Genomic DNA, 12,005 nt, shown 5'->3' with positions numbered 1-12,005 from the left:
CCGGTCCCCAAAGAGAACGTTTGATCATGTAAAATTTATAAATGTTTAAGTTACAAAAATTGTTCATCAGAATAAAAAAGGTTGAAAAAATAACAAAACTTAATACTAAAACCCGACCAAACTTGAGTGAAAAATGTTATATAATAAAGACTAGGCACCCTTCATCTTGGGTCTCAGGAGATAACCTCCACATCTTTGGGATGTCTAGGTGGCCTTTTGGGCTGCACCTGAGTTTGTATTAATCGGGTGTCTTATGCTGGGCCCTCGAGAGTTTCAGAATAGGAGTTGTTTGTACTCAAGAGACCAAGTTTATGATTAGAGGGTTGGGGTTTTGAGCCAGGTCCTGTCAGCCCAGTCCCTTGGGAGGGCATCAGATGGAGCACAGTCATATGGCTAGTGATTTAATTAATCATGCCTTCATTATGAAACCCCAATAAAACTCTGGGTGCTGAGGCTTGGAGGAGCTCCTCTATTGGTCATCAGACACAAATATGTCCTGAGGATGTGGAAGCTGCCTATTTGGACCCCTCTACGCCTTGCTGTGTGCTGTCTAATCACTTAGCTGGTCCTAATTCATGCATTTTATTATCAAATAATAAGTGTGCCATCTTCCTAACTTCTGTGTGTGGGTCTAGAAAATTATCAGGCCTGAGGGTGTTGTGGGAGCCCCTAAAATTGGCCAGAAGTACAAGTGGTCAGGAGGCTGGGGTCTGTAGTGAGGGTCGTCTTATGGGATACCATACCTGTTATGTTAGATTTGAGATATCTGGGTAGGTACTGTCAGAATTCAACTGCTCTGACTTAATTTGTAGTTAAACTAATAAAAATATCGTGAAGATTTATTTTTTTTTCTCCCACGTCCCACGTGAAGATTTATTATACTAGTGGTGGGTTATTTTTGTTTGTTTTTATGATTTATCTATTTATGTGATCATGTGGAAGAGTTACAGAGAGAGAGAAAGATAGGTCTTCCATCTGCAGGTCTTCCATCACTGCCTAGATGGCTGCCATGTCCAGGCCAGAGCCAAGAGTCAGGAACTTCTTCCAGGTCTTCCATCTGGATGGCAGGGGCATAAGCACTTGTGCCATCTTCTGCTGCTTCTCCAGACCATTAACAGAGAGCTCAGTCGGAGGAACTGAGACTCCAGCCAGTGCACTTATGGGATGCCATTGTCTCAGGCAGTGGCTTTACAAGCTACACCACAAGGCTGGTTCCAAAGTAGTGGTGTAGATTTGATTTTTTGTTTGTTTTGTTTTTCATTAGTAAAAATTGAATTTGTAAGAATGACATCCTATAACATATTGAAAGTCTTTATTTTAAACATCTCTATCATATCGAACATTAAGGATGAGCAAATGATGCTGAGTCTGTGATTTAAAATGTACAGTACTTATTCTGATGGACACAGTGAGATAGGAACAATGACCAGTTGGCTGTCCTTATCTATAAGTTCTTCATTTGCAGATTCACTTGAATTTGGATTGAGAATATTTTGGGAAAAAAAATTCATGTTTGTCCTGACCTTTAGGGGTGACACTGACCCAGGCTTCTGGACTGTGATGTTGGGATGTTCTGCTTGGGGCCATCATGATGGCTCTGGAGACAGTTTCCCATCCTCCAAGTCTTTGGATACATTGCTGTCCCAGGGGAAAAGGTCCTGCTTTTGACTAAAGTTGCCACCTTTCATTCCTGCTGGTTGCATGGCTCCTGATAACCTCACTGGTGGAGTAAGAGTGATTCATTCCCAGACCCTCTGTCTGTTGGAGGAAAGGAGAACCATCAACAGAAGCCACTCTGGGGTCCTGAGAGGTGTGAGGGTTCAGGCCACAGGCCTCTGGAGCGATAGAAAACAAAGTTGAGACTAGGCTTGGGATAGGAGAGCAGAGTCCAGCAATGGAGAGTGGCTAGGTACCTGACATAAACATTCTTCGCTTGTGAATCATGTGTTTATGTAGAAAAGACATCATTTAACAGTTCATCACCTGTTTTGGAAAGTAAAATGTGAGATGGACTCCTGGTGAAACTGTTAAATATATCTTGACAATAGGATGCTGGACGTTCTACCATTGTCTATACCTACAGTGTCATGATACACTTAAGTAGCAGCGTGATGGACTTGTGACTCTGTTTGAAGGATCTACACTATTGTAATAATATAGGGGAAGTTAATGAGGGAGAGGAGGAGTTTGGGGAGGGAGGAAGGGGAAGTCCCTGAGCCTGTGGAATTGTATCATGAAAAATAAAAACTGAAAACAAAAAGTAAAATGTATAGCCTTTGTGGGGGAAAAGCCAGGTATCCCTGAGACCACTGTGTGGGGTGAGGGACTGGCCACCCTCAGGAGTCCCTCTACCTCTGTCCTGTCCCCAGGTTAGGGAAAAGTGTGTAAGTGTCAGGTGATTTTCTCTCTCTGGTTTCTGAGCTGGCAAGAACTTGCCTGCCAGCAGTTATAGTCCAGGTTTTTAGTACATGAGAGGTTTTCAAAAAGTTGGAAAATGTGCATGATGAAAAACTGCATGGATTTCAAATGGGGTTTTTTGTGCCTCACAATAAACATACATTCTGTTTTTAATTATTTTTCTAAGTACCCCCCAACAGTTTTGAAAGAGAAGATTTTGAGTTGCGATCTCTTGACCTTGGAGAGTATTTTGTAACCTAAGTATGTCCTGCTTTTAAGAAAAAAATGTGGACCTGGCGCAGTAGCTTAGTGGCTAAAGTCCTCGCTACTTTGTGTGGTCATAGCAGTCAGAATTGGGTTAGGCTGAACCAGGAGCTGGGAACTCCATTGGGATCTGGATCATCTCCCACTGTCTTCCCAGACATGTTAATAGCAGGGAGCTGGAACAGAAGCAGAGGAGCTGGAACTCAAACTGGTACTCTGTCTGATAGGGGATGCCAGTTGACCCCTTGCAAACTTTTTTACGACAAAACTTTGTTTTTTAAGATTTTTTTTTTTTTAAGTTGAAAGAGTTGTAAAGATGGGAAGGAAAAGAGGTCTTCCATCTCTTGGTTCGTTCCCCAGATGGCTGCCACAACCTGGAGTTGCAAAAGCCAGGAGTTTCTTCCAAGTCTCCCTCTGGCCATCCTTCACTGCTTTGCCCAGGGCACTAACAGGGAGTTGGACTGGAAATGAGCAGCTGGGACACAAACCAGCGTCCATGTGGGATGCCAGCATTGTAGGTGGCGGCTTTACTTGTTAGACCACAATGCTAGCCCCAGCTGAGCTTTCTAATTATGACCCTTGTGAGAAAGCCATGTAGATTTCTTGGTGCAGGAATCTAAGCAAAAAACAGACCACTTATTTTTTACCTTTACCCACCACATATAAACAGTTAACATTTAATGAAGCAGAAAATATGACTATATATAATATGAGTGACTTTGCTGTCTTGTTTTAAATTTTAGGTGTTTTTTTCTACAATGGACATCCAATAAAACAAGTAGATATCTTGGGAACTGTCATTGAAAAGAGAGAAAAAGATAGCTTCTACAGTTATGGAGGTAAGAACAGTTGTGTCTGAGTTTGAATGTATGCTGAAGGTCCCCACTCAGCTGAAGGTTGAATTTTAAGCAGCCTCTCCCTTTCAGAGTAGTTGAGGGTCTGCACAGGGCCTGTGCACTTTGCCCCTGTGGGAGCCCCACACGGAGTTGCACATGGGCCTGGGTGTGGAGTTGGGCATGGGGTTGGAACATGAAGCGACAGGTACTGGGGAGTCAGAAGGTGAAAGATAAGAGCCGACATCTAGGCTGGCTGATTAGCGTGTCAGGCAGTTGATACCCGAGGGCACAGCTAAAAATAGCACAGGGTAGCACTATTTGTTTAGGGTGATATCTTTGAAAAGAGGCCAGATTAATGTTGAAGTGGACTGTAAGAAGACAGAAACCTGTGCAGGGTAAATATCAGAAGATGTTCCTCCCTCATTATGATGAAAGCTAGTTGAAGGGTTTCTGTGTTTTGCTCACCAGAGAATTGCTAGGATATTAATGTAACAGGTTTTGATTTACTTGTGGAGTTTGATTTAAGCATGTTAATACATGGCCTTGTGTAACTCCAAGACTTTCTGAGGTTAAGAGGCCAAGCTAGAAACTTTATGGGAAGTTTCAACAATGGATTTCAAACTTTGGCTATACTTGACATTGTCACTTTTTGTGACTTACATTGGATTTATACTCTGTTGTACTTCAAGAAATAGAGAAGGCAGTTGAACTTTGCGACCAGGCACCTTTCATCGGTGGCTCAGGCATGATTTTTAACTTAGATATTCAGATCATGGTATTTCCTCAATATGTATTCAATTTCTGGAAGATGATTGTCTTCTTAACAGAAGACATGCCTTCTGATTTTCCTAGCATATTTTTTAGAACTTTTTATTTTTTTAATGTCTTTTTTAATTTCCACCTACCTAAAAAGCAGAACAATAGAAATAGATTTTCACCTGTTGGTTCATTCCCCAGTGCTCACAATAGCCAGGACCATACCAGACCAAAGGGAGGAGCCCAGAACTCTGGGTGCCCCATGTGAGTAGCTGCCTGCCAAGATACAGTAACAGGGATAGTGGTCAGAAACATAGTAACCCAGAATCAAATTGACAGTATAATATGGGAATGTAAGTCATTCCATTCAAATGAAAAGTGACAAAACTCAGTTTCCGTGAGAGCTCCTTGTAAGCTGGATGGTATGTGAAGGTAGTTAAGCACTGCACTCCAATGCGTACTCCTGAAAAGTTTGGAGTAAATTGCGTTGTCAGACCAAACAGAGTGAATCCCTTGTGTTGATTTGATCAAAGTTACAGGTCCTTTTGTTTTCAAGACAATTCAGCAAACATTTGCCAAGTTTCTACAGTGAACCAAGCTGTGGCAAGTGTACTGTGTGTAGTTACTTCCTCTGCAAACACCAGTGATGAAATTGTAGTTTCTTGGAACATTTAGAGCACTTTACATTCTAATTTTATGTTATTATCCCCTTAATATTTTGAAATGTCAAGAACAGATGTTTTTTCCTCTTTGTACATCAGAGAACTGTTCCAGTAACTTGGACAAGTTTCCACTGATGCAGGATTATAAGTCCCATTTCCTATTCACTGGCTGTAGAGTGCTCTGTAGTTTTGTGTAACTTGTGGTTTTTGTTTTGTTTAAGATTATTTATTTATTTCTTTGATAGAGAGAGAACTTCCTTCTGTGGGTCACTCCCTAAGTTTCCACAGCAGTCAGAGCTTGGCCAGCCCAAAGACTGAAGCCCGAACTCAGTCTGGGTCTTCCATGTGAGGGGTAGGACCCAAGCACTTGAGCCATTATCCACTTCTGTCCAGGAAGCATTAGCAGGAATGCTGGATCCGAAGGCGAGCAGCCTGTCCCTCATGTAGCTGAATTTGATTTTTCTGTCTGCCCTCCTTTTCCCCATCGCCTTGCTTAACCAGTCCTTTAGCCCACTTACCAAGTCAGCTGCATCTGGTTTTTTGTTTCCTGTTTTTAGCTCAAATAACCTGGACTGTTTGAGCACTTTAGTCCTGACCTTGGGCCCAGACCAGATGCTAGCCCTGTGACCCAAAGGGGCTTCACTTCACCACTCCTTCCATTTTAAGAAGACTAAGGCCATGTGTTAGACTCTACCCCAAGAATTTCCTGCCGAGTGGGTGTCAGGAAGGCGTGACACATCTGTGGGTTTGTGGGAAATGAACAGTGTGTGAATGTTGGAGTAATTGAGAGGAGAAGTGTTTTTATGACTTTATCCTGTATGATCTGTTTAAGCAGAGAACCACTGCCCTCCCTGTTGTCCACCTAGGCCCTCTGCCAGGTGGCCTCTCCCTGCTCTCCTGAGTCCTACTCCCCTGAGTCCTGCTGCTCCTGACTCTCTGCAGGACTGAATTGGGGGGTGCTTCCTGCCCACTCTGACTTGTCCCACAGCTGAGAGAAGGCGGCAGCACAGATGGTACTGCCCAGCCAGGAAGCATGTTTGTCTTCCAGGGCATTCCAGCAGCTGGACCTCAAAGTCTGACAGGAGAGGGAAACCAGGATTTGATTGCCTTGTCCAGGGTCTGCAGAGCACCTGGCAGCAACTTGAGCTCAGGCCTAAAATCGTGGGAAGCTAATGTTTGGCACTGAGTGTGTTGAATGAAGCTTGTTAACTGGCAGAGCAGTGAAATACCTAGCAATGTCTTTTTTTTTTTTTTAAGATTTATTGGAAAGTCAGATTTACAGAGAGAAGGAGAGACAAAGAGAAAGATGTTCCTCCCGCTGGTTCACTCCCCAAGGGGCTGCAACGGCTAGAACTGAGCTGATCTGAGGCCAAGAGCCAGGAACTTCTTCTGGGTCTCCCACACAGGTGCAGGGTCCCAGGGGTTTGGGCTGTGCTTCACTGCTTTCCCAGGCTACAAGCATGGAGCTGGAAGAGAAGTGGAGCAGCTGGGACAGAAACTGGCTCTTACTTTTTATTAATTTGTATAAGTTCTTTATATATTAGTGAGTTAAAAAATTGAGTGTGTATTATATCTACCAGTTTATAACATGTATTTTTTTAAAAATTGTTTTATACATTTCCATAGGTTTTGGGATTTCCATACCTGACAAAGAAGTTTCCCAAGCTCCTCTGTCAAGTCAGGGACACCATTTTTAGCAGAGAACCATAGTCAGGAGTCATTGTTGAGGTCGGTTAGGTGAACACTGAATACACACCACTGGGTTTATGTAATCATACTGACACGTGCTGGCAAGCAGTTCATGTTGGTATGTGGGGAGAGATTGTTTCTAAAGAAAAGAGTTTGATAAAGAAACTACATAGAAAAATTTATATAAACTGCAGAAAAATTCATCTTTCAATTTGCCTGTGGCAGTGATGACAAGTAAATTTACCATCCATGTTCAAATCTGCCTTCTCCCCTTCTGCACTTTTTTTACAGTGGATGATAGCACTGGCGTTATCAACTGTATTTGCTGGAAAAAGTCGCGTAGTACCGAGTCCGCACCAGGTATCTGTGTGTTGTGTTCTTCACTTCCTCCCTAACCAATGGGTTTTACTCCAGGATGCTTATCAGATTGGCCTCAGGGGCCCAGTTTTCACGTTTATTTACAGGTAAATTGCATTGATTGGTATAAGGTGGTGTACCAAGAACTTTGCCATCTGAGAGCCATTTCAAGGGAGCCTGTTGCTTTGCTTGTTGTTGCCTCTTGGTGAACTTTGTTTTTACCATGACACTGATTACCTAAGTTGCATGGTTTAGTCTAATAACCAATCATATTTGAACTTGTGACCCAAAGAAAGTTTTTGAAGGCTACTCCTCCCACATGGTTACCACTGACTTCATTTTCTAAACTGTAATATTTTCAAGCAAATACCAGTGATTCTATAAATGAAAAGGAGGTAAGAGGATTCCTTTGGAAGTTAGCCATTAAGTAATATAAACTGTAAAAGAACCTTCCAGTTGTGTATCCAGCACATTGACTATAACTGAAACAAGATTTGGAGTTAGCTGAATGTATCTGAATAATTGTTGAGTATTTTTTCAAATGGAGTTTAGAATTTGACCATCAGTTTCATGTCACTAGTTACTCATTCCCAGTCCCTATTTGGGAACATCTAGATCATGGCAGTGTGTTGCTTAGGAAGCTTTGTAGATAAATTCCAGAGAGACAACAGGTTTTTTTTAGCAGATATCTCACTGACAATAGAGAACTAAACCTATAAAGAATCAGTGATCATGGTTTTCAGAGATGTGTAGGGTATTTGTGTTGTGCTGTTATCAAGAGTACTTAAGACTGGATAACTGATACAGAACAGAAATTGTTCATAGTTATGGATTCTAGGAAGTCCCAGATCCAGGTACCAGCAGGTATGGTTACTGGTGAGGACTGTTCTCCACTTTTAGGTTGACACCTTGAATGCTACATGTCCATACTCTTCCTCCCTGGGACAGTGAGGCTACAGCCCATTCTTTAAGCACTTTGCCTAGTGATGTTCATCCACGTACCTCCCATTGGGTCCCATCTCTCAACACCATTGCCCTGGGGATTCAGTTTTTATTGTGTGAGTGGTATTTTGGTTAGTGTTTGTTTTGATTTTTGTGTTTTTGAAACATAGGGTTACAGAAAGGAAGAAAAAGAGATCTTCCATTTGCTGATTTACTCCCAGAGTGACAGCAGCATTTAGGGCTAAGCTATGCTCAAATCAGGTGCCAGAATCTTCAACTAGGTCTCTCATTTGGGTGACAGGGCCACAGGTATTTGGAGCATCTTCTGCTTTTAGGAAGGAGTTGCATTGAATGTGAAACAGCTGAGTCTTAAAGTGGAATGCTCGTGTTGCAGACAGTGGCTTTACTTACCATGCCACAGTGTAGGCCCCCAGCAGGGGACAAAAACACTTTCATAAATCATTTGGGGGGAGGGGAGCTGAGAATTTAGGGAGGGGTAGGGAAATCCCAGACCCTATGGAATTATTCTAAAGTTCAAATTAAAAAAATACTTTCATGAGGGCTGGCATTGTGGCACAGTGTGTTGTACATTACTAGCCTCCTTTATGGATGTAGGTTCAAATTCCTTCTGCTCCGCTTCCAGTCCAACTCTCTGCTAATGTGCATGGGAAAGCAGTGAAAGATGGCCCAAGTGGTGTGTCCCCTGTTACCCACATGGGAGACCAAATTAGAGTTCCAGCCTTCTGGCTTTGGCCTGCCCAGCCTCCGGCCATTGCAGCCATTTGGGAAGTGAACCAGCTGATGGAAAATCTCTTTCTCTCTCTCTCTCTCTCTCTTTCTGTGTCTCTTTCTGTCTCTTTCTCTGTGTGTTTTAAATAAATATATCTTTGGGGAAAAAATTCATGCTCTATCAGAATTAAAATCAGTTGCAGATTCCTGTGTTGGTTATGATCTACCTCAGTAGATCTGGTTCAACTGTGCGAGTTTATTTTGGCTGGATTTGACCCATGGGCTGTGGTTCTCAGACCTCTGTGTCATTTTTCTTTTTTCTAAGGATTTATTATTTTTATTTGAAAGTCAGATTTACAGAGAGAAGGAGAAACAGAAAGATCTGACATCCGCTGGTTCTCTTCCCACGTGATTTCAATGGCCAGAGCTGAGTCGATCCAAAGCCAGGAGTCAAGAGCTTTTTCCGGGTCTCCCACCTGGGTGTAGGGTCCAAAGACCTTGGGACATCCTCTCCTTTCCCAGGCCACAGCAGGGAGCTGGATGGGAAGTAGAGTAGCCAGGACAGGGACTGGTGCCCACATAGGATCCTGGTGCATGGAAGGACTTTAGTCTCTAGGCTACCACACCAGGCCCAGGCATTATTTTAATTTCCCAAAACTAGCTCTGTAAGAAATCACATCATCAGAATTATTACATAATTCCATAAATTTTTAAGTTCAGTGAAAAGAATTATTAATACTGACAGTGAGCTTAAAAACATCAGTAAGTAGATTAATAGAAGAACAATCCCAGTGGGCAGCCTGAATTTGAAAGTGCCTCTGCGAATACACAGAGAATATCTGTGTACAGAAGGAACCCTAAACATGCCTCTCCTTCCGTGTTATATATGAAGAGATGTTTTTAAATTGGTCCCAACTAGCCCATTTGCTCCCTTTAACTTAATTACCCTCGATTTAAAAGCTTTCCATTGGAAAGCGGCCAATGAAGACTAATTTTTTTTTAAACAAAATTTGGCGTGAGTCAAAGTCATGTTCCATTCGGAGTATAAGGATATGATATTAACAGTGTCACACTGAATGTACCATTCGGGCTTTATTTATGAGCAGAGTTTGAAAGCTTGACTCTTAATATTAGAATTTTAACAATGATTAGTGGTCGTGGTGGAATAGACTACTTAAAATGAAGTTCTTTCTGGCTCCAGCCATCTCATTATGTTCATTAAATCAAACAGCTTGAACTTGAACAGTTTGGTTCACCCTTTACATGAAAGCTGGGCCTCTTTTACTCTGACTAACCTTCATCTGGTCACTTCTAAGGAGCTATAGGAAAAATTTCTTAGCACCTGCAATGTCTGCGTAATGGCAATGAAATTAACAAATAACTTTAAAACTCAGCCTAAGTGAAAGAATACATAGGGATGGAGACAAAGGTAAGACAACCTTATAGAAAGGTTGGGAATTTTCTGAAGAAGGTACCAATGATTTGAGCAGCATTTTTATCTACTGTGTTTAGTTTCCTAGATACTTGTTACCTCAAGCTTAGGCTCTCTGTATGCTCATCTCCCTACATACAGCAGATATGCTGGTAGAAATTATAATGCCTCTGCACAGTGCAGAACCAATGGGCAGTTGTCTGGTGCATGATGAAGATGCTATGTGAGATGCTCAGGCACCGTATCAGAGTAACCTGGGTCCCAGCTCTGCTTCTGATTCTACCTCCTGGCTGATGCACACCCTGGGAAGCAGCAAGCAGTGGCTCAAGTGCTTGCATCCCAGCCACCTGCTTATGAGACCTGGACTGGCTTCTAGGCTGGTGGCTTTGGCCTGGCCTAGCCCCAGCTGTTGTGAGAGATTCATTTGGAGAATAAATCAGCAGATGGAAGATCTCTGCATCTCTCTCTCTCTACCTTTCACATACACACAAATAAAAAATAAAAATGTTTTTAAAAAGATCAGTGGTCCAAAAGAGATTCATTCTATTGTGGAAAACTATTTTAAATAACTGTAGGGAAGAATACAGCACTTAGTGAATGCTATTGTTTCAAATGTATGGTAGCATTTTAAAAAAAGAGTTGATTGTGGTTCCTGTCTTGCAGGTTACATAAAATAACCCACAGAAGATAGAGTTGTGTGTTTATCTTACAAATACATTTCACTGTCATCATTCCCTAACTAGCTACTAGGCCCTTAACAGCTATCACCAGTGACAAAGAGTTATACTCAGAAAGCAACTTATTTTTTTAAAGATTTATTTTATTTTTATTACAAAGTCAGATATACAGAGAGGAGGAGAGACAGAGAAGAAGATCTTCTGTCCGATGATTCACTCCCCAAGTGAGCCGCAACAGCCAGTGCTGCGCCCATCCGAAGCCAGGAGCAAGGAACTTCCTCCAGGTCTCCCACACGAGTGCAGGGTCCCAAGGCTTTGGGCTGTCCTTGACTGTTTTCCCAGGCCACAAGCAGGGGAGCTGGATGGGAAGTAGAGCTGCTGGCATTAGAACTGGTGCCCATATGGGATCCCAGCACGTTCAAAGTGAGGACTTTAGCCGGTAGGCCACCATGCCAGGCCCAGAAAACAGCTTTTTTCAAGCTTTTATGCAATACAAGGAAATCAGAGTTAAAAAAAGAAAGCAGTAAAATGAGGAGAGTATATGCAGTAGGCATGGAAAGCTACCCTGTCTGAAATTTTAAAGAAACACAGGGTGAAATGGATGGAGAATTTATCCATAAAGAAATGTAAAAATCAGATCACCTTATCAAAAATGTATTATATTTCTTGCAGTTTAAAAGCAAAGTTTGTGTAATCATCATGTATGTGTTAAGAAATCCAAAAATCCCATTAACTACAGCCTGTGTAAGAGGTGTGAGGCTATCCCAGCAGATCCCAATGGCACTGTGCATTAGGACCGCCATCTGCATTGCTTATGCCATCATGCGAAAACAGGGTGGTTTGATTTTTTTTTATGGGCAGACATTCTGCTAGTATGTAATGAACCATACTTAAACCCATGTTTACTTTTTAAAAAAGATTTATTTATTTTTATTGGAAAGTCAGATTTACAAAGAGAAGGAAAGACAGAGAGGAAGATCTTCATGTTGGTTGATTCTCTCCCCAAGTGGCTGCAGTGGCTGGAACTGAGTTGATCTGAATCCAGATCCTGGAGCTTCTTCTGGGTCTCTCCTATATGGGATCCCAGAACATACATGGCGATGACTTTAGCCACTAGACTCCCGTTCCAGACCCATAGCTTTTTGTCCAATAATACTTTTTTTTTTGGTAACAGCATTTTGATGATGATGATGATTTTTATTATTTTGTGATAGTTCCATAGGCCCTGGGATTTCCCTTACCCCCTCTCCAAGTCCGTTCTCCC

General features: G+C 42.2%; 1 protein-coding gene across 5 annotated transcripts in view; it reads left to right on the top strand.

Annotated features, from left to right (window-relative positions):
* The window catches only part of STN1 (STN1 subunit of CST complex), a 36,802-nt gene that overhangs the window by 3,027 nt on the left and 21,770 nt on the right, over positions 1-12,005 (top strand). For 4 of the 5 annotated variants that reach the window (XM_058671444.1, XM_058671447.1, XM_058671445.1 and 1 more), the window contains exons 3-4: positions 3,405-3,500; positions 6,896-6,964. In XM_058671444.1, coding sequence (XP_058527427.1) covers positions 3,405-3,500; positions 6,896-6,964 — 165 coding nt within the window. The remainder of the gene's footprint in view (positions 1-3,404; positions 3,501-6,895; positions 6,965-12,005) is intronic. The other variant, XM_058671446.1, reaches the window with a different exon arrangement.

Source organism: Ochotona princeps, chromosome 13 (genome assembly GCF_030435755.1).
Source record: "Ochotona princeps isolate mOchPri1 chromosome 13, mOchPri1.hap1, whole genome shotgun sequence".
In the NCBI taxonomy this organism is placed as follows: Eukaryota; Metazoa; Chordata; class Mammalia; order Lagomorpha; family Ochotonidae; genus Ochotona; species Ochotona princeps.
The sequence above is the reverse complement of the archived record's forward strand: the minus strand, read 5'-3'. Positions and strand labels throughout refer to the sequence as shown.